Source organism: Sceloporus occidentalis, unplaced genomic scaffold, assembly GCF_023333645.1.
Source record: "Sceloporus occidentalis isolate IW3139 unplaced genomic scaffold, rSceOcc1.0.p SCAF_2, whole genome shotgun sequence".
Taxonomy (NCBI): domain Eukaryota; kingdom Metazoa; phylum Chordata; class Lepidosauria; order Squamata; family Phrynosomatidae; genus Sceloporus; species Sceloporus occidentalis.
This window is the reverse complement of record NW_028316982.1, coordinates 90,758,612-90,784,191: the sequence shown is the minus strand read 5'-3', so window position 1 is coordinate 90,784,191 and position 25,580 is coordinate 90,758,612. Positions and strand designations below refer to the sequence as shown.

The following is a 25,580-nucleotide window of genomic DNA, read 5'->3' as shown; positions in this document are numbered from 1 at the left end:
CTCCCATCCTTATCTGCTCCCTTTCCTTTTGGGGGCTTTCAGTACTACCCAAAACAGAAGTGAACAACATCCAATACAGTACAAAAGCCACATGAATCTTGTTTTTTCTCTCTGCAATCCTGAGAGGGGAAAAAAGAGGTTTAAACAAGGTCAACAAGACCTATTGACTAGATGTGTTCCTTTTCCTGAAGAGATGGGTCACAATAAAATCTAAGTCTGTAGCAGCACAAATGATGTGCCAAACTGAGTCAAAGAGAGAACAGCAGATGCATCCACAAGCACAATACTCCATTCTCAGAATGTGAAAGCTCATGGTTATTTATAGCATCACAAGTCCAGTTACACAATATGTAGAATTTTACATACAAGAAACCAGAAGAATAACTAGGCTAAACATAGCATCCCACTAGCAAGTGCCAAGGAACTTTCTTCCCCACCCCTCTGCCCTGTGGCCTTCAATACCACCTAAAATTGGCTCCAAAGCTGTATCTGCACTGCAGAAATAATCCAGTTTGATACCACTTTAACTACTTAATTTATGCAATGGAATGCTGAAAATTGCAGATTTGTGAGTTATTTAGCTTTTTCTGTCAGAGAGCTCTGATATCAGAACTACAACTCCCAGAATTCCATAGCACTGAGTTAAGGCAGCTGAAGTGGTGTCAAACTGGATTATTTTTGCAATGTGGATGCAGCCCCAAGTCTGGAGGATTTCCCAGCCATCCAGAGTCACTTTTGGATACATGTAGGGAGTGTTGTGATGAGGAGGGGGCACTGTCCTCAGCCCAATTCTGCTGGAATCAAAAAACAAACCAAAACAAACAGCTTCATTTATATACCGCGTCATACTTAACTAGCAGTGTCTAAGCGGTTTACGAGTATAAGCTAATTGCCCCCAACAAGCCGGGTACTCATTTGAGCGATCTCCTCGGAAGGATGCAAGCTTGAGTCAAGCTTGAGCCCTTTTGCTGGTATTGACCTCGCAACTTTATGGTTTTGAGTGAGTGGCTGTAGTACAGGCATTTAACTACTGTTCCACTGGTAAAAGTCCTCACTGTACTTTGGATGTAATGGAATTTCTTGCTCCAATATATTTATTATGTTCTTTTTAATGTTTCACTTATTTCCACAGCATGTACAATAAAGGGTGTCATTCTTGCTTGTCATTTGATATCCATGGTTAATACCTTTCAGTGTAAAAATATGGGGAGGGGGAAGAATCTAGTAGCATTTTTAGACTGATTTAAATATGAGCTTTCATGGATATCCATCCACTTCTTCCAACTGTGCATCTGAAACAGTGGGCCGATATATAAAATAGCTCATAAATCAGTTATTCTCAAGGGTGTCACTATGTTCATTTTTCCCAAAGCCTTTTACCCTTATTATTCTTTCATGAAAATTACTGCTTACTAGATAAAATGAAAGAGCTGAAAGAAAAGACATTAACATTTGGCATGTTCATTACTTTATACTACAAAGAAAGATGCTCATTGCTCATTACAATACACTTATTTTGCAATATCCCTAGAGAGGGAAAAGGTCAATACATTTTTGGGAGTTTTTTTTTATATTTTATTCCAAACTCTGCAGAGACCCTCAAATCTGCTTTGTTGGATCAATTTTCACTGGGAAAAAATATGCCTCCAATACATCCTCACCAAAGTAGTTAATTTGTCTGAGTCATTTCTATCACTTTTCCAAGCCAATCCACACATGTTGGAATTGTATTGGTTTTCGACTATCTCGCAAGAATCAATCTTGCTGCCATTACCAGGTAGATGATCAAGTTTCTATATTTCTATTCTTTACAAGTCTCTAAATTCACCATAATTAGTAAGTATAATTCTGGTCTCAGGAAGGTGTTTTGATTGCAAAAATAAACATACATATAAATGGAAAAATTCAACTTGTGGTGATTTATAGGCAACCACCACCATCACTTTTCTCCCCTGTGTGCTATTTTGCCATCTTTGTCTGAGAAAGAAACTTGTGAATTTCAAAAGCTATCTTGATGTATTTTCAATTTTTTCGTTGTACTATTAAAAGGCATGATCACAAGATGTATTTTCGATTTGATGTTATTGTGTGACCACACAGAACTACTGTACTACTGAATTTGTAAATGGCAACTTGTTCATATTCGGGGGGGGGGGGGCACAATGACAATATAATACAAGGGTGGGCAACTGAGGGACTCCAATGTCTTGCACCTACAACTCCCCTAAGCCATAGCTAGCATAGCCAGCTTCCTAAAATATCTGTAGGGCTACAACTGCTCACTTAAACCACGGGTTCACTACTGTGAAAATTTTGTAATTTATATATATAAAGTATATATGCATACACACATGCCTACGTAGATGTACATATGTGCATGCACACACGATTTTTAGAGAAGGAACAGTAGGACAGTGTCACAAAAGCTATCTCATCTGAGGCACCAACAATTCTTCCTCCAAGTAGCCAGGGTGCATGCATGTGCACCTCTAAGTTGCTTGTCAACTTAAGGTGACTCCAGGGATTTCTTGGGCAAGGAATACTCAGAGGTTGTTTCCCTGGCTCCTTCCTCTGAAATACAGGGGTCCTTGCCATCTGTTGGTTCCAGTCCCCCCCCCCCCCATGGATACCAAAATCCTTGGATGCTCAAATCCCATTAAATACAATGGCATAGTAAAACAGTGTCTCTTATATAAAATGACAAAATCAAGATTTGCTTTTTGGAATGTCTATGTTGTTGTTTGCCTTCAAGTCATTTCTGACTTATAGCAACCCTATCATGGGGTTTTCTTGGCAAGATTTGTTCAGACAAAGTTTGTCACTGCCTTCCCCTGAAGCTGAGAGCATGTGACTTCCCCAAGGTCACCCAGTGGATTTTTTTATGGCTAAGAGGGGTATCAAATCGTGGTCTCCAAAGTAATTCAACACTCAAAAGCCGTAGATAGAGAATCTGTGGATACAGAGGACTATATAGTACCTGGTATTCACTCGCAGTCTCTCATCCAAATACTACCCAGGGCTGATCCTGGTTAGTTAGCTTTCAAGATCAGACAGAATCTGGCCCTTTTAGGGCAGTGATTCCCAAACGCCAATCCTCCAAGTGTTTGGGACTTCCGCTTCCAGAAGCCTCAGACATCTTGGCCAATGGTCTGGCATTCTGGGAGCGGAAGTCCAAAACACCTGTAAGTCCAAAGTTTGGGAATTACAGCTTTAGGGGGATTTAGGGGCCAATTAGCCGGAGACCAGTGGCATATTTGTGCCACTGGACCACAATTGTTTATTTCTTTCCTGAAAACTCTCCAGTTACATGGTTCATGGACCAGCCCCCAATCCAAGGACCATCCCTTTGAGTAATGGTGTGGGTCACAATTAAAATAACCAGAGCCCTAATTAGTTTTAAAGAGTATTGATCAGAGCAAATGAGTCATCACAAAACTAAGCTTGAAGGAAAAAGGATTTAGGAAGAACAAACAGGGACCAAAAAGTCACAGAAAGAGGAAGACATTATTTGGTATTTGACAATCTATGATGAAATAATGTTCCTTCTCCAGTTTTATGTACTAATGTTAAGATGACCAGGTCAGAATATGAATAACTTTTTCAGGTTCAGGGAGACTATATCCATCCATTGAAGAATTAGAAGTTTCTAAGCATCAGAGATTGTCAAAATTAAGACATTAGCCGCATTTTATATGTAACCAGTTTCATCTCCAAGAACAAAAGGCAAATACATAGCAAGTGTCATTGAGATCATTCCATAATAATAATGATATTCACTCTGACTGTGAATTATGAATGCAAGGGCATGTTTTTTTCCACAAACATCCAGAGAAAAGTCACTGAAAGAAGATGCAGCGCTTGAAATTGGATGCAGCATTTGAATTGGGATGCTGTCCAAACCATAATTAGCATATCCCTAAAGTGACAGTGTAACAAAACATTAAATTACTGCAGCACTTTCTCAGGAAGCCTTGCAACCGTTTCCTCTCTGACTGTCTACCAATATATATTTACCGCTAATCATCAGTTCCAAATGCCAATTTTTCCTGTATTCCCCGTCGGGTTTTCTTAATCCACTCCCTTAAAAAGCCAGGTGTTTCCTGCAATTCAACAACAGATATAATGAGAATGTATTCTCAGCCCCTAAAGAGACTTTCTACATGCAAGCATTATCTGTGGTATCAATTCTTCCATCCTTGTTTAAAAATATGACTCTGTTCAATTTAGGAGATTACAGCATGTCAAAAGAATGGCATTCACTTAAATTCTGCAAACAAGGAGAGATAATTTATTAATCTTAGCTCTGCCTTTATACTCGATTTGTCACGTTTTCCTGTATGTGCAGTTTCTGTGAATTGTTCTCACTAATAGTATCCTGTTTCTACAAGCAGGAAAGGGCCGAGTACAGTTTGTTAGTTAACATTACTTCCTATAACCAGGGTCAATATTCTGTAGTACTGACACTACAGCAATTATTGTTCACTCTGATAAGCAATGTATCACACTGATGGTTGTTAATGGACATCCTTTGTAGTGCAACCTCAACTGATAATCAGTAAACCCAGATTTTCAATAGACTTCCTCCTTCCTGTTTTTACAGGGCTGAGCAAGGAGATGCCTCTTCCTGCTACGCTTTGTGCTTCTTACCCACTCACCCCTCCACACACAAATATATATATAGGGAAAAAAGTAGTACTTCTCATTTCAGTTGAACTGAAACCCACATTCTATGTGTGGGGATTAAAGTCAAATGCAGCTGCAACTTCTCAGCAATTTTTTTTTAAAAAAACTATTGAATTATGAAAGAACTATTTATAAATCTTAAGCATTTTCTTGAAAATGCTCACAAACCTTAACTGTCCTTTGCTTGCAAACTAATCCCTGTTTATATCCCAGTGTTGCCCTTGCACTAGCACCCATCATTGGCAGAACAGACTCTCCTGTTCTTCTGCTCATAGCCAATATTTATTTTAGAGGTTTGGGAATGTGCACATAGCAGCTAGCTTTGGGAATACACTACACTACAATCACTGTGAGGGGGAGAGAGCAGAATCACACCCACTCATACTACACAACTGCCTGAGAAATGAAACTGCAGCAGAAGAGACCTATTACACAAAGGCAGTAATAGAATAGCAATGAGATTGAGATTCTATTGACATGTTTTGCCTGTCAATGAAAAGATACACTACAGTAAGAAACAGAATGCAGCAGAACAGACACAACACCGTGTGATAAGCACTGGCCAAAGACTCTTTTATCCTGTTAAAATTTTGCTTTCCTAGCCTCATGTGATCAAGTCCCCAGTAAGTGAGAAGGCCACACTATGATGGAAGGATGCTGATGTATCAGGGAAAGAACAGCTGGTATACTCAACTAGAACAGGGCTAGAGAATCTGTGGCCCATCTGAATATATTGCTGGGCAATTAATCTTACTATCTCCAAGCATGTGCTATGCTGATTAGGCCTGATGGAAGCTACAGTCCAACAAAATCCAGAAGGCCACAGGTTCCCCGGCCTTGTGCTTGAGTCCTGCATAATGACCAGTGCCTGGTACATGTTAAATCCCATTATAAACTCCCGATGAGTAATGTTAGCTTCTTTTCAGAGTATGTCATTAACAGCTTCTACCTCAGTATTTTACATCCCCCCCCCCTTTTTTTAGAGAAGATTCCATCAAGAAAGCCAGCACATCTGAAATCCTCTTTACTTTTTAGTGATTGAATCAACAAAGCAAAAGGGAGCAAGAGGTATTTTCAGTAAACACTTAAATGAGCAGCCACCTGCATGGAAAGTGGGCTAAAATATACAGCCAGTAGACACTCCATGCCTCTTCACCCTTTTGTAAATTCTTAACAAGCTGAGTAGATTTCAACTGACTCATGTGCACTGAAGAAAGTGTGAGGTGGACACATTTCCTTCTAGGGGTTCCCACATATACCACAGGAACATTTTCCCATATATCATGTGCAATACCGTCAGATATAAAGCAGCCTTTACTATTAGGGCCCTGTTCCTGTGGTCTATAAATTGTGTACAATTATATTTCAGTTAACTTTGGGACCATTCAGACTACCTTTTGTACTGAATTGTAACCCGCATTAAAAGGGGAAAGTTCCCATTGGCACTGAGTTTAAACACATCAGAATTAGGGTCTTGCACACTCTATCCAGGGCAAATGCCCCTTAGAGCGTTTTTTTCTGAAAGTGGATTATTTACCGTTTCTTTTGGGAAAACTCGTTTCTTCCCTGCTGCCGGCAAATGTGAACTTGGCACCGGTCATGATCGAGTCAAGTTCAGGGGAGGGATTTAGGTCAGAGGGTGGGCAGTGGGCGGAACATGCCTCCCCTCTTGCACCGGTGGCTTTGCATGCGGCATTGCTTTTATTTCTGTATGTGTGACAGAATGTGTGAATGCTTGTGGAAGACAATTCACAGGGAAGGATAGATGGCATTTTGGGGTGGAAAACAGAGGCAGAGCAAGGAGATCCAAAGAGGAGGGAAGGATAGATGGCATTTTGGGGTGGAAAACGGAGGCAGGGCAAGAGGATTGGTAGTCACGCTCTCTCAGCCTCAGGGGAAGGCAATGGCAAATCTCCTCGGGACCAATCTTGCCAAGAGATAGGGCTGCCGTAGGGTTGCCATAATATGAAATGACCTGAAGGCACACAACACACACCTGGAAGTTTTTAAATTTGACAAGTTGACAGAATATGCAAATATTGCTGCTACATTTTTTTTTAAAAAAGGAGGGGGGAAAGCACCCATGGCTTTGGCGAATGGCTGCATGACACGTCATGGAAATCAATTTGACTGGCAACAAGGAGGCTCCATCTTGAAGCGCTGCTTCTGGCAATGTGAACATTAGCGGGGTAAATTGCACCTGAGACATTCGATTGGGGCAAAGGTTAGTAGGAACTTCTTTCCAGGGAGATTCGGTACCAGCTTAGCGAATCCAGACCGGATCTACCCAGGGCAAATGTGGCAGTGAGAATGGGGCCAGAGTAGATGTTTTCATTCTTTAACAGAAAATTTGTTACCAGAAGCAGAAATAACAAGAATAGAGATAGGCCCCACTACAAAAGAGAAAAGCCATCCAACATGTTCCAACAAACTTTTTATTTGAAACTAACAATATGCACTCATGAAATTAAACATCCAGATCAAGTAAGCTTTGCATAAGTAAGCAAAAACATTCTGAGTCTTTCAGAGACCACTTGAAAGCTTCTTCCAAACCTCATCCAGGGATTATTTTTAATTCACTAGTCTCCATTTCTCTTTTGATTTCTATTTTGGTGGCCAAACTTGTAGATCTTTGCTTTTTTAAGATGTTGGATTTTATTGCAGTTTACTGTGGATATACTGCTGCAACCTGCAACTGAAAGGCTGTGTTTCTCCAGCCCTCCGTCATCATCATCTCAATACCGATGCCGCTAACTTTCACCTAGACGGAGGATAAGATGGAAAGGGGAGTGAGGGTGTAAAAAAGACTTTGTAAAAAAAATCTTTGTCAAAGGCTTTGTTGGCTGAGGTATGCCTGTATACTGCCACTATGCTGTTGAGAAATGTGCCATCAACAACATAAAGCATTCTAACTAGGAAGCATTTACAAAACACAACTTCTATAAAATTAGGGCAAGAACCTCTATACAATTAAAACAAGAGTGGGGTACATTTGAGGCTTCAGATGTTGCTGGGACTGTAGTTGCCATCAGCCCTAGTCAGGATAGCCAACTGTGAGGGATAAGGCAAGATGAAGTCCAACAATATCTGAGTACTCACAAGTTGTCCACAAGACTGCTTGTCTTTAAACCTCTCCCTGACCATTTGATTTGTAATGCATGCCAACATAACTAAATGGACATGAACCACCCATTCTTCATGCTCTGTAAGAAGAGACATATCAAAGTACAATGTTCACCTTTTAAAATTTATCTGCAACACCTATCCTCAGTAAAGTAAAGGTAGTCCCTTGACATGAATGTCTAGTCTTAACCGACTGTAGGGGGCAGTACTCATCTCTGTTACTAAGCCGAAGAGCCAGCGTTAGCCGAAGTCATGTGGCACAACTGCACACTGAATACTGTTACCTTCTCGCCAACTTGCATTTGCATGCTTTCGAAGTGCTAGGTTAGCAGAAGCTGGGACTAGTGATAGGAGTTCACCCTATCATGCAGCATGTGAACCTAAAACTGCCAACTTTCTGATCTTCCAGTCGTCAGAACTGGCGTCTTAACCACCAAGCCACCACATCCCCTTTTACTCAAGCATAAACTTATAAAAGTAACTTTAACAAGTACTTGGTAGAGTTATCTTTCTAGACAACAACTGCCTGATCCCCCACCACCACCAGTCTGGCCAGTGGCTATGCTGGATGAGGGATTCTGGGACATGTAGATAACACCACTAAAAAGGAACAGATCTCCTGTAAAAGAGATTGCTAGAAGTCTTAGAACCCTAGAAATTCAGTAACCTTGGTCAGGAGAAAGCAATAGTGACATAGTGAAAAATAGAACACCAGAGTGACACACCCCATGCTCCATGTCTGGCTTCAAACCAAAGAAACATAAGGATTTTAAACAGATTACTGACCATGCCAGCTGAGATTGATGGGAGGAGGAGTCTAGCAACATCTGAAAGGCCAAGGTTCCCCACCCTTTCTGTAATAAACCTATAACTAAAAGGAAAAATGTGACCTTCTCATATAAGGAGTGCATCTCCCTGGATATCATCAAAGTCCTCCTAATCCTGATGTCAAGACATCAAAAATGACCTTACTTAATTCAAGTATTAATCTGTATTTTAATATCATGGGCAAAACAAAATCCCAGACAGCAGGGCATGTAAAAAACTGAACATGGTTAGCATCCCAGAAATCAGATTTTGGTGTCTAGAAGCAAAGTAATTTCTTAGATGTGCCCTTAGGTGTTTTTCATTACAGAACTAATAGATTCAAGGGGAAGTGATTTAAGTCAGAAAAATGGCATATGGGGAAAGGCCAGTCACTATTCCCTAAATATATATAATAGCTCCCAGACACATACCTCCCCCCCCCCCCCCCGCTGGGCAGGAAAAATGTAAGATGTCATCTGATTTAAGGTATCTACATTGCACTTGGTTCAATCATTAGTCTGAAAGTTCAGAAGGACAAACAGCAGGAGATGAATCACAACTTGGATTTCCACAGAGCAAGTGCTGGATCTGCAGGAAACAAAAGGGGCAGAAATAAATAAACAGGAAAGCAGTCATAGAGGCTTTCCTAGCAGATCTCAGTAGCTGCATCAGAGATAAAGAAGCAACTGTGTTCAGACTATGAGGTGAGCTAGGGAGGATTGTCACAGAGAGTGCCGTTAGTTTCTGGATGAAGTACAAAGTGTCGGTTATTACCTTTTAAATTTTACATGGTTTGGGTTCTGGTTACCTACAGGGTTGCCTTCTCCCCATAATATGCCCCATACATGCAAGTCTCTGGGGGATGTTTATTTCAACCAGCCAGGACTAAACTGGAAACTGTAACCAAGAGAACATTTTCATCAGCTGCCCCTAGACTGTGGAATGACCAGCCAGAAGAGATTTGACAGCTTGACATGTTATATGAATTTAAAACAGTGTAAGACCTATCTCTTCCAACAGAACTACTCAGGCCTCATTCCCACTACCTTTTAAACCAGATCATGAATCGGTTTGAACCAGTTCAAATGACCCTGGTTCCCACTTAATCCAAATCACTGAAGCGATTCCAAGAGGGGAGCCATGCACTAGACCCATTTAACCCGTGTCTTTTTGACGCTGATTTTTCTGTTTCTTTTTCAATAAATTGAATCTGCGCAAGTGTGAATAATTTTGAATCGATTCATTTGTGAATGGGAAGCACAAGTGGATTACTTTGGAGGGAAAAATATGATTGGGGCAAATGTAGTAGTAACCACACTCCGCTGTCTAAGCAATCCTGTGATTCGGATCACACACAGATTTATCTGTAAGTGGGAATGGGGCCTCAGCTGATTTTAAACTACAGTGGGCCTGTGGTATCCACTGGTGTTTGATTCCAGGACCCGCTGTGGACATTCCCTCAGCCTAGAGGAAGGCAAAGGCAACCACACCCCTGAATAACTCTTGCCATGAAAACACTGTGATAGGTTCACCTTAGGAGTCAGAACTAACTTGAAGGCACAGAACGAGAACAGCAGAGAAAAGACCAAACATGGCTATCTACCCGGTTAGTGTAGTGATATAGTCCCTACGTTTACAAATATTAATTTGCCACATTAATCATACATTTAAGTGTAAACCAGGATTTGGAAATTTTCAGTCCACCAGATGTTTGTTGGATTACAACTTGCATCAGCCAGTTTATAACAGAAGCTGCAATCAAAAACTGGAAGGCCGTTCCACTAATTTAAATTATGTTAGATGCCAACCTGAAAACCAATGTTATCCTTCAGAATATAAACCACAAAGAACTCAAAATGTTGTTGAATTGTAAATCCAAGAACACCTTGCCATTGGCTATGGTGTCTAGATTTGCTGAGAAATGTGGTTAAACAGTATCAGGAGAGTCACATAGCTTGTTGAGCAAAACACAGGGCTAAACAAGCAGAGCAGGACTGAACTTTGTACTCTTTTCACCGATAAAGAACTGAACTATACCAGGTTATATTTTGTAATCAAAATTAATTTGGATAATTGTTGGAATTAATAATAGCTCTTATCAAGGTTTGGTCAAAATTAGTTGAACAACAGGAAAATAATAAGCTAGTCAAACAAGATGCACAACATGTTTCTGGAAGGACATTCCCAAACTCTTTGTGGGCAGTATATCAGCAATTCACTTGAACTCGCTATAATTGATCTCCATAACTATTTCAGTTTTAAAACAGATGGAAGAATTTTAAGGCTAGATATAAGAACTTCCAAAACTTGCAAATATCACTGTGTATTATCAGACAAACATTTTGAAAGTATGAATATAGGGCAAATCCAGATTGAATTTTAAAAAGACCAGAAAGACCCAGATTTTGTTTCCACTCTTTCAGATTTTGTTTTGGAGATCCACATGCATTTTATTCATCACAGAATATTTTTTGTCCCCTCCTCAGACAAACAGATTTTTTTATACTAGCTCTCCAGTTCAGTTTAATTTAATCCAGTATAAAATCTGAAAGAACATGATCAATATCTCTTTCCAGTCCAGATGTATCCATAGTCTACAGCCTTTCACAAATACCCATAACTTTTTAAGTTTTAAAAACTAAATTAATTTAATCATAACATTTAAAAATAACCTCCCACAGCCAGTATAACTCACTCTAATTTTATCTTCAAATTGCACAGTTACACTTTGGTTCATGACAGCTTGCATACATCTTTAGGAAGTTTACCCTGCAAGATTGCTGCTAATCTTTATCACCAAAATAGCTGAACCTGAGAAAAAACACCTTTTCTTAAGAAAACTCTTAAAATATGCTGGCTAGTATTCTACAGAATTCAATATGCTAAAGAAGCCAAGAGATTTGCATCACTCAGATCACAAACATTAGTTATGCATTTGACAAAGAGCCTAGAATTTTCTCATACACTATTCTTTACTATAGCAGTTAAAAGCATGGGTTCAGCTGTATAACTCCTAGCAGTCCAAAAGAACATCTTTTTGACTACTCTGACACTAAAAGTCAGTTCCACCTTTAAAGCTAAGGGGAAAAGATTCTACACAAGATAGAAGGTTAGCAGAAGAAGCCTTGTGTGAGGAGAAGTAACTAGAGATCCTTGCAGAACATCTCATGAGTATGGGTGACATGTCCACCCTCTGCAAAAAAGATACTTTCTACCATAACTAGATGCCTTGAAAATCAAATGCAGAAAGACTCCATGTTGGAACTTGCAAGCTATGAATGCCATTCCTAGCACTTACCAGTGATTACGAGGGGAAAGAAAAAATACCTCAAATCTCTGAAACAATACTGTTTATTTTTGAAAGAAGGAGCATTATTTTTGAAGACCATTACGCAAATGATATGCTAGGCCTTTTAATATAAGCCTATGTGACTTACACCTTGCTCTTCCATATCAAAGTTCCTGGTTCTCATGTAGCTACAGCAGTCAGCTTAGATGTAGAGGAGTTACATAATTGGGCCAGTAATGTATATTGGTAACCAAGGTTTCTATTCTGCAAATTAGTTGAGGAGCAGAAATAGAAGAAGCAGCTTCTATTGTGTTTTGGTATCTCTCGCAGACAGCACAATGCTATGCAAGTTTACTTAAAAGAAATTTTATGTTGTTGAAAGGAATTTTCTCCTATATAAGTAATACCCTAAAAGCACCAAGTCCTGTTTAATTTCAAAAGCTAAGCAGGATCAGTCCTGGTTACTACTTGGAAGGGAGACTGTCAACCAATATCAGGTGCTATAGGCTGTATTTCAGAGGAAGGAACTGGCAAAACCACTTCTGAGCATTCCTTGCCTACGAAAAACTCTATGTACTACATGAGATCACCTTAAATCAACAGGCAAATTGAAGGTGCACTTGCATGCGTGCGCGCACACACAAACACATATACAGGACTGAAACCTCAATTTCAAACAAGAGCATGAAAGAAAAGAGAACAAGTGGTGTATTATCCAAATAGTGATTGCCAAGTAAAAGGATATCCTCCCATTTCTAATTCTAGCACACCTTGTTACATTTTTATATTCTTCTGGTACCACTTTAAAGAAGGGGATATAAATTACACCCTTTCTTTCTTATCATTCCTAGATTTTAAAAGTTTTCTGATCAGTTTCAAATCCATCGTTATTTCTGATGGTATTCTCAGTTTCACTAAAGAAAGCAGCGCTACACTGCTGAGATCTGAAGGGATTCCAGAGCTTAACACAGCTTAAATCCACCCAAATAAGCTTCAAAAGAAAATATGAGTACATGGTTGATTCTCTCTATGGTATTAAGTCAGTTCTGAACAACGCAGGCATAAAGTGGGCACAGAACACTCATGAAGTTTGCTCCACTGTAAGACAGGCCTCAGATGATGAAATCAACATAGTGGTTGTGAACACTATACTGGATGCTGTAAGTGATAAAACCATGGAGAAATAGAAAATAGTAGCAACATCCCAGGAGGCTATTCTAATTGCTTGCCTTCTCAGAGACACCAGTCTGGTATAGATTAATCTTCTGTTCTTTAATCTACTGTTATTTAGCACAACTGTTTCTTTACTAGAGCCAAAGATGGCGACCATGCACATACTTCTTCATAAGCACTCCAACTTCATCAAAAGAAACAAATGCATATGCCTTAAACACAAGCTTCTCTTTTGAACTTATATTGTGAAATGGAATATTACACCACATTATAATTGCTACATAACTTGCATATAGAAACATTCAAAGGAGGCACACATATTTGAAATAAGGGAAAACCTCTACCCTTTCTAGCATCTGTACACTCATATTCATGTTTTAAAAAATAATTATTATTCTTATATTATGCTCCAACAACCCAGATTCAGTTTCGCTCAATGTTCACAAGCTTTTTTTAAAGCTTTAACATGAAAAGTCCTTTGTAGACCTATAAAACAATTTTAATCCATATGTCAGTAGCAAACGTATAGCCTTAAATGATTTTCTAGTCTTTGTTGTTGTTGTTAACTGCCCTCGAGTTGACTTCGATTCATGACAATCCTGTGGAAGAAACATCTCCAAGTCTCCCTGTCTTCCACTGCTCTGCTCATTTCCTGCAGACCCATGCCTATGTCCTCCCTATTTGAGCCTAGCCATCTGGTGTGCAGTCTACCTTTCCTTCTGCCCTCAACCTTCCCCAGCATTATTGTCTTTCCCAATGCATTATGCCTTTTCAAGTGGTCAAAGTATGACAGCCTCAACTTAATCATCTTGGTCTCCAGGGGTATTTCCCGCCTGATTGGCTCAAGGACCCATTTGTCTGTCTTCTAGAGACTTAAACTGTGGTCTAAATGTACAATATGCAGACATTTCAAATTTTAAATGTCTAATTTTTTAAAAAAAGTAAGCTGCTCTGAGAGCTTTTGTGGCTGAAGAGCGGGGTATAAATACTACAAATAAATAAATATATAAATGATCGTGCAGCACCTTTGAGACTAACTGAAAGATAGAAATTAGCAGCATGAACTTTCATAGACTTGAACCTACTTCCTAGGATGCACCTGAGGAAATGCATCTGAGGAAGTAGGCTCAAGCCTATGAAAGCTCACGTTATGAACTTCTACCTCTCAGTCTCAAAGGTACTGCAAGATCCCTTTGCATACCGATTTTCCAGACTAACACAGTTATGCCTTTGAATTCTACATTTATAAGGTCACTATCCTGAAAACCAGAGGTGACCAGGGACCATTGCATACTATGTAATTATAGCATTATGATTCCATTTCAACTGCCAAAGTTCCCTCTTATAGAATCCTGGGATCTGGAGTTTAATGAGAGGTATCTAGAATTCTCTGCCAGATAGTTCTAATCCCTCACCAAACTACAGAGTTTCACAGGATGCTACCATGGCAGTTAAAGTGGAATCATCGTTGTGTAGTGTGAAAGGGCCCCAGCAATCTTTGCAGATGGGTGAGCAAACTGCTGAGGAGAAAAGGAGCACTCAGTCCCTCCTCTGTGCCCAACACCAAAACCAAGCAGTTGTTAAAAGGATGCACTCTCCTCTTTATACAGCATAAAAATGCCCTTCTCTTCCAGAAGAAAGCAGGTTAGTCATATTTCTGGATTTACTTACAAGGCTGTGAAAGGGACAACATTTTCACAACTAGAACTAAAGAAGGCAAGTATCTCAGGGGCTTACTGGGAAGAAGCCAGAAAAAAAACACAAAAACGCTGGAAGTAGCTTTCCAAAGAATTAATAATTACCCTAGTTCCTGAAAGTTTAGGTTAGGCCTCACACAGCTAGAGTTGCATTAGATGCTTACTTTATTCCTCTATACAAGGTTGCTGAATAGTAAACTTAAGAAGTGCTCAATACATAGGTGAGACCCTAGACCTCAAAGTAACATAGAATTGAAGAGCAAGTATGGGTGGAAGGTCATTATCTCTTGTTCAGTTTATCTTCCCCATGCTACAATTTTAAATATATTAGTACTCCTTTTGCAAAGTCACCAAACTAGAGGTGAGCAAAGCAGCCCTCCATTACCTTTTTTGTGGTCTCCATGGTTAAACAAAATGATCTCTAGGTGATGTGGAGAGCATTTCCACCATGTCTGAGTCTCCCTGGACCACTCCCAGGGGTCAAAATGAAATGTTGCACAAAGTCCCCCCCCAAAAGTGTTTTGTCTCAAAATGTTACAAAATGTCTGCCTAGTCTTCCACAGTTGCCCACACTTGCACTACCAACACAGTTGCAAAATTAATGAAGACAGTATTTCAGTCTTTGAAACACACATCTCATTACATAATATACTTCCAGTGCAAGCCTTTTTATACTTTCCATACAATGCAAGTCTTGTATTCTTCCTATGTAAGTCTTTTCAGTAGTAAGTCCCATTGAGTTCATTGGAGTTTATTTCCAGGAAGCACGTATGGAACTACAATCTATACCCAGTACTAACAATCTAGATTTTCATTAATAAGTAACCTTTCTCAATCTGCTAAATGCTACTCAGATTAAAACTATCTTGCATGTGTTTAGCCCATATTCCAAATACTATCTTTATTGTAGCACAGAAAATATTTTGAGAACCTTAAAGAACTTTTTATTCATGCAGTATCAAATGCATAAACATGTTAAATATTAGTGGGAAACTTTAATGCCTATTTTAAAGGACTTAGGGCCCGAACAGACAAGCCAAAATAAAGCTGCTTCAGGTCACTTTGGAGGTATGATGTTTAAATGATGCATGCGTCCTAAGAGGCCAGAACCAGCACCAAAGCCACGCTCCAGTCCTAAGGACTGGAGCACAGCTTTGGCACAACTTAGAATCATAGAGTTGGAAGAGACCACAAGGGCCATCCAGTCCTCTCAAGATGTGTGTGTGTCATTTAAACAACATACCTCCAAAGTCACCTGAAGCAGCGTTATTGTGGCCTCTCTGTTTGGCCCCTTAAATGGATTTATAAAGGATGTAAGATTAATTAGATATGTTGGTATTAGTTAAATGTACCCTAAGAGGAAAGAACTAGCAAAGCCACCTCTAGCTATTCCTTGTCTAAGACAACCCTATGAAATTCATGGGGTCGTCGCCTTAAATCGACAGGCAACTTGAAGGCACATCCGTAGAAATACACACAATTACTATTGTTAGCCCCATCTAGAGTAGGCCTTTCCAAATGAATTAATAGGATTCATCTATGTGTGGACTTACGTTAATTGTGACTTAATATTCTTCAGAGCTGCACATTTTAGATAATCTTACACACTATATTCAATGCTATTAACGTGTTTGATTTTGGCAAAGTAAGTCAATACCGCTTCAAACTCCAGTACAGGTTGATTCTCCCTTATCAAAAATGCTTTGGACCAAAAGTGTTTGGAATTTTTGAATATTTGCATATACATAATGAAATATCTTGGGACCCAAGCCTAAACATGAAATTCATTTATACACCATATAAACATAGCCTGAAATTAATTTTATTACAATATTTTTAAGAACTCTGTGCATGAAACAAAGTTGATGTACACTGAACCTATCAGAAAGCCTGCTTACATGACCAGCTTCAACAGTTGCAACAGCTCAGCTTTTTATAAGAAAATAGATGTTTGTATTCAATATTGAACACCTCTTTACATGCAAAAACAGTGGGGAAACCCACTCATAAAGGCGGACAAGGCATTCAGTGCATATACACACCAAACCTTATGCATGAACCAACAGGAATTTTGCCTGCAAAATAACTATCAGCAGAAATCTACTAGACAATTATCTGAACAACTGTATTTTCCTAAATGAAGCTACCCAAGCCCTAATATCCTCAGGGAAGGGCTTACTCTCAGCCTCACCACCATTGCAGACCAACCTAGCAAAGATAGAGGACAGCCTTCTTGGGGATTGCTCCCAGAATATGGAATTTTCTTCCACCAGAGGCTAAGGAGATTATCGCATTACACTCTTTGCTATTCCACTTTAACTGTTCTGGCTGCCTCCTGCTGAATTGTGGGATTTGCAGTTTAGGGAAGGGCATTTAGAATATTCAGCCATAGTTTATAGGCCTCACTGAACTACAAATCCCAAAATGCAACAAGAGGCTGCCAGAGCAGTTAAAATGGAACAGCAATGCTGTGAGTGTAGCGCAATAATTGATGGCCCTTCTTGCCAGAAGATAAAAATATTTCATTTAAACAGGCATTTGTCAATCCCACTAGTTGTGGGAGAATCTTTTTATTGAGGGTGCTGTATTTTTTATCTTAATTGTTATTTATCTTTACTGTCATGTTTTCGAAATGATTTTATACTCATTGTGGTGCAGTGGTGTGAGCATTCAAGTATAACTCTGGAGAACAGGATTTGAACACTTGGTCATGAAACCCATTAGATGACCCTAAACAAGTCACTCTCAGCCTCAGAGAATGGCAATGGCAAGCCCCCTCTGATGAAACTTGCCACCAGTTTGAGCAACATTAGTTTAAAATTTTGACTAGAGTCAATGTGCTTGTATTTGGGATCCCTGAGGTATTTTTTCTTCTCAGCCATAGGCACAGCTAACAGTATAACATACATTTTGTTAATTAAATTTTAACACCTCATTTAAAAAAATAATTCCAGCCCAAAGCAAGGCTGGCCCAAGACATTTTACCTGCCTGTGAGAGAGCAGCAAATGTCACCACCACTCACACACAAAGTCTAAAACATGAGACATTATTTTGGACGATGAGGCAGAAAATTCCATGAACATCTCTCTTAATCTCCGGCCATAAAAATACAATTGCAAAGTAAATAAAGTTTTACTGCTCTTTCATGATATCCTAAATCTGCTGCCTCTATTGAATAGCAGCACCAGCCCTGCCAACAAGAAGGTATTAAGGATGGAGTGCAACAACTTCCATATGAATATTAGAACAGGCATACTGATGACCTAATGGCAATGTCATTGTACTGTATCAGTGAACATCTACTGAGAGATGTCATTACATCCTCTTGCAAAATTATTCTATGCTACAAGAGGAAAGCATGGATGGATGGTGAATGGTGGGGGAAGAAAAATCAACCCACAATATGTATCCAAAAATTGTTCCAGCCACCCAAAAACCAACCCTTTATTTGCAAAGATGCATCCAAGTGATAGTGTAGCATTAAGTAATCACTAATTAAAACAACAAGCCTGTTCCACTAGCTTTGAAAAGGATGACACCAATAAGTGTATCTTTCATATCTGAACATGGAAGTTATAGAAAAGAGCAGACCACTTCCAAATAAAATTGGTAAATACACCACTTTCAAATGAAGCTGATTTACAAGTCCAGCGACTACACAAGTAACCAGACACACCCACTGGTTTTGACAGATACCCAAATCCAACACCCACATCATGCAGTTTGCATAAAAAGTACTCCATGCTCCTTCCCATAATGTTGCACAATGACTTCACCCAAATGGAGGCTATAATTAAAGATCACTATGTTTAAACCCTATAAGTGTTAAGGAAAATAAAAATGGGACATGAAAGGCACCCCCATCCCTCCAAAAAAAATCCTCTCCTTGTAAGATCTGGCCAATATTGATTGCAGAAGAACTTCAACAGAAAAGCCAGAAATTGAGAGGATTGTAATGCCAGACTCCCATTACCCATATTTCATCCTGACATTTCTCCTGGCCTCAGCAGGTTACTTTCCCTAACACAGAAATGTTTCACTCTCCATTTGACAGCTCCCTAGCCACTAATCATAAACAACTGGAGCCAGTTTGAATATGTAGGGAGATCTTGCAGCACCTTTGAGACTCACTCAAAGAAAGAAGTTGGCAGCATGAGCTTTCCTAGACTTCATCTACTTCCAAATGTATCTGAGGAAGTAGATGAAGTCTAGGAAATCTCCTGCTGCCAATTTCTTTCTTTCAGTGAGTCTCAAAGGTACTACAAGATCTCTCTACTCTGTGATTCCCAACCTTTAGTCTTCCAGGTGTTTTGAACTTCAGCTCCCAAAGGCCCCAGCCAATTTAGCCAACGGTCAGGAATTCTGGGAACTGAAGTCCCAAACATGTGGAGGACCAAAGGTTGGGAACCTCCGTTTACTGATTCTACAAAGTAACACAGCTATATCTTTGAATGGAGCCAGTACAGTGTACTGGATTTAGTGTTGGATTATGTAACCCTGGAGAGCAGGGTTCGAATCCCTACTTGGCTATGGACACCCCTTGGGTGACCTTGAGCAAGTTGCACTCTCTCAGCCTCAGAGGATGACAACGGCAAACCCCACTCTGAACATGAAACATGCCACAAAAACCCCTTGACAGGGCTGCCTTAGGGTCACAGTAATTTGGAAAAGACCCGAAGGCACACCACCACAACAAGTGAGGAGTCTGAAAAACCTAATTTTATGTTATTCCTAGACTTTGCCTTCTCTCTCTCTCTCTCTCTCTCTCTCTCATTTTGGAGTGCTTCTGAGCCTCCAAGGCCAGGTGCCTTTTGCTCACACAAGGAGGGAACACGCCTTTCTGTTTGAGAGCAACCTGCAAAAGGCAAGGGTTGAAGTGTCAGAATGAAATGGGAACAACGAGCTCAACAGGGCTCAAAAATACAGCAAAATAAACTAAGACAGCTAACCTACCTCTCACTGAAAAGAACCAGGAGTTCCCCCAAAAGGCATGGAGCCATAAGCTCAGCCTGAAAGGGGCACCTCTTCCCCACAGAGGTTCTCCCCACCTAAGGAGGGCAAGGCACCTCAAAAAGGAGGATGTTCAATGGATGCAAGCTCCAGGAAAAGAGATTCCACCTCAACATTAGGAGGAACTTCCTGACAGTCAGGGCTGTTCTGACAGTGGAACACACTCTTTCCAAGGAGTGTAGTGGATTCTCCTTCCTTGGAGGTCTTTAAGCAGAGGCTGGATGGCCATCTGTCACAGGGGAGGCTTTGACTGAGAGTTCCTGCATGTCAGAATGGGGTTGGGCTGGATGGCCCTTGCCGTCTCTTCCAACTCTATGAGTCTATGATTCTAAGGGAACTGTATTATTATTATTATTATTATTATTATTATTATCATTATCATTATATTTATTTCTATCCCGCCCTTCTCCCAAGGCTAGGACTCAGGAGTGGCTTACAACATTAAAAAAACACACCATACAGTTAAAAACATACAAAAACAGTACATTGAAACAGAACTGAATTGCTACAATAATAATTAAAACAAAGTCACTACTACTGTATGACCCAAAAAACACTCAATAGAAATATTCAGAGGCATGCTCAGAATGGGAGGACTTTTGGGGGGGGGGGGTCCCCTCCCTGAAGGTTGGGATGGAGGATGGTCCGGGAAAAGGAGGACGCCTGGGGGGGTCCTTGTACAGAAAATGTGTATGTGTGTGTGTTGTGTCTCTTCTTGGAAGGAGCTGTCACCAATGTGGACCCTGCTGCTGTTGCAAAGAAAAGAGGTAAGCAAGCCCGGGAAGGGAGCTCTCCTTCCCTTTTAGCCAAGCAGAGAGCCCCCCTCCTCTCACCTCAAGGTGGGACCCACGCAGGCCGTCTCTGTGCTCTCAATCTCCTGCAGGATCCGCTCATGCTCAGGGAGGCTCTCCGCCATCTTGCAGGGGAGGCAGAGCCAGGCTGGGCTGGGAAACAGGGGGCGGGGCTTTAAAGGAGCGAGGGGGCGGGACCCAGGGAGGGAGATTGGACCAATCCGCCAGCATGGCGGGCGGTGGGCGGAGCCAGCCCACTGGGTTCTCCCCGCTGCCTAGCAACGGGGCGGGCCTAGCCCTTTGGAGGAAAAGGAGGACAGGCCTTGTATTATTTTTATCATTTGGAGGCCGCCTGGCACCCCACCCCAAGGGACCCAAGGCGGCTTACAGATTTCAAAAATTACAATAAAAGTTTAAAAATCACCTAAAAAACAATATTAAAATTACATTAAATTAAATTAAAATTTATACACACACACACACACACTAAAATGTAATGGAATTTAAAAGGCAATACACAAGCGCTCTCTCTCTCGCTCTCTCTCGCTCTCTCTCTCTCTATATATATATATACACACACACACATATACACACACACTTGTCCCTCCATATTTGCTAGGGTTGGGGGCACAAGACCCCCCCATGAATGTGGAAAAATAACAAAAACACCATGTTTTCAACTTGAGAGGACACCTCTCTAGGAATCTCTAGGTCTTTCACTAAAGAGCGGAGTATAAATAAATAAATATTATTGTTGTTATTATTATTATTATTAACAACTCTGGTCAACACGCAACAGACACTGACCACAGAACTGCACTGGAGGAGCTACAATTTTGCCTAGTAGAGTATTCTCTCTAGGAATCTCTAGGTCTTTCAGTGCGACTTTTAGTTAATGTTGACCATAGAGTTGCACTGGAAGGCCTAAATATTCCTAGAGAGCACATATTAATCAAATCCGTGAATAAATCAAAGTCGCAAATATCAAGGTCGCAAATATGGAGGGATGAGTGCATATATAAAAGCAAAATACTGGGAGATCTGGGTTCAAACCCCCTACTCAGGAAACCTCCTGGGTGACCTTCGGCAAGTCACACTCTCTCAGCCTCAGAGGATGGCCATGGCAAACCCTCTCAATCTGAAGAAACTTTGCATGGTTACATTTTATGTATTTTAGATCCGGCAAGGAAGCGGCAAAGGTGGCTTGGCACAGGTTTGCTGGGTACCTTGCATAAGTCTGATTTATGGCGACCCTATCATAGGGTTTTCTTGGCATGTTTCTTCAAAGAGGGTTTGCCATGGCCATCCTCTGAGGCTGAGAGAGTGGGACTTGCCCCTGTGGGTTTACATGGTGGAGTTAGGATTCGAAACCTGGTTTCCGGAGTCGTAATCCAACATTCAAACCACTACTGGCTCTCAATAGTTACCTTGTCATGGGGTTTCCTTGGCAAGGTTTCTTCAGAGAAGGTTCGCAATGATCATCCTTTGAGGCTGAGAGAGTGTGACTTGCCCTAGGTCACCACCCAGTAGGTTTTCATGGCCAAGCTTGAAGTCAAACCCTGGTCTCTAGAGTCGTAGGCCAACACTCAAACCACTTATAGCTTTCAACAGCTACCCTATCATAGGGTTTCCTTGATATGTTTCTTCATAGAGGGAGTGAGTTGGTTTGGAAAGTGCCAGTGTGATGTAACAACCGAAGTTACAGCACACTGGTATGAACTCGGATTTGGGAGAGCCAAGTTCTAGTGTCAGCCAACTACTTCAGCCTGTCCTACTTCACAAGATTGTGTAGAGAGCTATCAGCAGAAAGGCAGGATAGAAGTATAATTAATAAACAAATATTAACACTGCTATTCCAAAAAGTATTGCACTGACTTCTTAGTCTAGTGACATAGAAAATAATTAAATTTATTATCAATGTCTTTGGAGCAGGAGAAAACAAGCTTGTTCCATCCCAAATATGACATCTTTTCAAATATGTATACATGGCTATCATGTTAACCTTCTCTTTCCCATGGAAAACACAACCAGCTCCCTAAGACACTCCTCACTGGGAATGGCTGCCAGAGCTTTCACCATTCTGGTTGCCCTCCTCTTGTCAACATCCTTTTTGAATTGTGGTGCCAAGAACTGGACACCATATATTCCAGGTGAGGCCTCACCAAAACAGAATAGAGTAGTACAGTTGGACCTTTGTATGCATGTGGGATCTCCTCCCCCAGATACAAAAAACATACGACTTCAAGTCCCGTTGTCCCTAATGGCAGCGTGACATGCAAGAACCACCATTGGGGACAATGGGACTTTCCATCTGCAGATGTTCAAATCCATGGATGGCAAGCCTGTGGATGGCAAGGTCTCACTGTAGTATTACTTCTCTCAATCTAGACACTATACTCCTATTGATTGGCCTTTTAAGCTGCCGCATCACACTGCTGACTCATGTTCATCTTGTGGTCTGCTAAGACTCCGAGATCATTTCACACATCCTGTTGTCAAGCCAGGTGTACCCATCCTATATATATATATATATATATATATATATACACACACACACACACACACACACACATATACATATGCATTTCATTTTTTTTCTGCCTAAATGTAGTACTTTATATTTCCCCCTGTTGAAATTCATTTTGTTAGTTTTGGCCCACTTCTCCAATCTGTTAAGGTCATTTTGAATTCTGATACCGTCCTCTGGGGTTTTAGCTACCCCTCCCAATTTGGTGTCATCTGAAAATTTGATAAGCATGCCTTCTATTTCATTATCCAAGTAATTGTTCAAGATGTTGAATACCACTGGGCTCAAGACAGAACCCTTTGGCATCCCACTTCTCTCTGGGATGGGGATGAGGAGGGGCCATTACCGAATACCCTTTGGGTTCAGTGGGTCAGCCCAGTAGCATCATCTCATATATTTTTGGGATTTCCTTCCCCAATGGATTTTTGTAATTCTGCAAACCATGGAGATTGTTTAAACATGTTGATCCATCCCTCTTGTATATGATTTATGCCCTCTTGCCTACCGAAGAATATACATTCAGAGTATAAAAGTGTGTTGTTGCTACTGTGTGCCTTCAAGTCATTTCTGACTTATGGTGACTCTAATTTCCATGGCCAAGGGGGGATTTGAACCCTGGTGTCCAGAGACGTAGTCCAATGCTCAAACTGCTACATCACACTGGCTTTCTCTAAGTGTGTATATATGTAACTTCCTATGTTTATGTGTGTTTATGGTGAGAAAATATTTCAAGGTACTATACCCACCTGATTTATCTTACCCCAACTTCTTGTTCAATAGGGGTCTCTATCCAAATGAGGAAAAGAGGGATGAGAAGAAATAGAAAATTTGGGTAGAAAGGGAAAGATGAAGAACCTCTACCTTTGCAAAGGTAAAAAGATGCTGGCACTACTGCTTTCTTAATTCTAAAACAGTTTTATGCAGAACCAGGTATGAAAACAGATATAAAAATGCTTCACTGCCTTATTAGAAGATCTGCTGGACTTTCCCCCTTCCCCACTGCCATTCCCTTCTCCTTTTGTGTCTTGTCTCTTTAGATTGTAAGCCTGAGGGCAAGGAAATGTCTAATTCACAATTTGTAAGCCGCTCTGATAGCCTTTTGGCTGAAGAGCTGGTATAAATAATAATAATTATTATTAATTATTATATTATAGAACAATGCACACAAATTACAGGAAAAAAATAAGTGTATTTAAGCTGTGGCTTCAATGTAATAATACATAGTTTTTGCAGTGTTATCATCTTTGTAAACTGATACTCTCAAATACAGCTATGCTATTTTAAAATACTCTGTCAGATACTATAAATAAACTTGAACATGATATCATGTAATCTACTATGCAATATGACTAAGAAAATATGAAGAGATTTTCCTTCTTTTTATTTGCTAATTGCTGTATTTTAACAAAGGGTAAATTAATCTGCTGCTATGAATGTCAGATAATTCTGTATTTCACCATGTAGACTTATTTAGAAGCATACATATTTTAATAGCCTATTTGTATATGAAATGCAGCCCCATCCCCACATTTGTTATTTAAGAAATAAAAGGAGAAGATAGATAGATAGATAGATAGATAGATAGATAGATAGATAGATAGATAGAATATAAATCAACATTTCAGCTGTTAGTAAAATCTGTTATTCACCACCACCACAAAGCTAGTCCCAGAACAGATAACAGCACCTTATAATTTAGCCAGTGCAAGAAGCAGTCTTTTAAGAACAGCTTCTTAACATCCTGAAATAAAATGCTTTTGTTGCCAATGATTAACTGAAATCAAAGAATGTGCTTTCAGCTTCAGGATGTCCATCTGCACCTGGCTGGTTTAGTAGCAGGTCTGTTTCTATTAAAATAAGAAGGAATGGTGTAATCGTTCTGAATACTTTACAACAACACCAACAGAAGCAGAATAAAGTACATTCTTGGCAATATGATACTTACCCTAAAGTGATTCCTAGGGGCAGCTCCAAGTATTTAATCTCGCCAAGGACTGTTTCATATACATTATCTTTGTTTTCTTCTACATAAAATCCATCTGTGTTAGGACTGGCGTTCACTGCCATGGTAAAACTCTAAACTGTTCTGGCCATAAGGGGAGGACCTTCTTTTATTATCACCAGAATGAAAGACGCTGCCACCAACAAAATTAGAAAGGAGAAAGCAAATCCTGATTTGACATTGGGAGTCCTGAAGACATTCTGACCACAAGTGTGACACAGCTGTTGTTATCCTGCATACTCTAGTAACCTTTTCCTTATGACAGAACACTTGGTTGATTTCCTTGAAGCCAGATCTACAGTATTTCTATTTCTATTTCATACCCACCTATTTTAATGTAACAGGAAATAAATCAATTAAATCATTTAAAATGCTGGATATTTATTTTATATATCCATAAAGCCTGGAAATGTTGGGGGGGGGGGGGTGTTGTACCACAAGTCCCAGAATCCTCCACCTAGCAGGACCACTGAGATG

The 25,580-nt window shown here is 40.2% G+C and overlaps 1 protein-coding gene and 1 long non-coding RNA gene across 8 annotated transcripts in view; both read right to left on the bottom strand.

Annotated features, from left to right (window-relative positions):
• LOC149318673 (exocyst complex component 6) overlaps window positions 1-25,312 on the bottom strand; it is a 128,926-nt gene extending 103,614 nt beyond the window's left edge. For 3 of the 7 annotated variants that reach the window (XM_089510256.1, XM_089510251.1, XM_089510252.1), the window contains exon 1: window positions 25,047-25,312. In XM_089510256.1, coding sequence (XP_089366382.1) covers window positions 25,047-25,168 — 122 coding nt within the window. In that variant the 5' untranslated portion in view covers window positions 25,169-25,312. Of the gene's footprint in view, window positions 1-4,014; window positions 4,101-20,616; window positions 20,721-25,046 lie in introns of those variants that run through there. The other 4 variants (XM_089510257.1, XM_089510258.1, XM_089510253.1 and 1 more) reach the window with 2 other exon arrangements.
• Window positions 7,101-9,048, bottom strand: LOC149318674 (uncharacterized). The gene is made up of 2 exons (XR_016280078.1): window positions 8,593-9,048; window positions 7,101-7,444 (listed from the first exon to the last, which is right to left on the bottom strand). It is a non-coding gene; the product is annotated as an uncharacterized LOC149318674 (long non-coding RNA).
• Window positions 25,313-25,580: the final 268 nt, after the last annotated feature.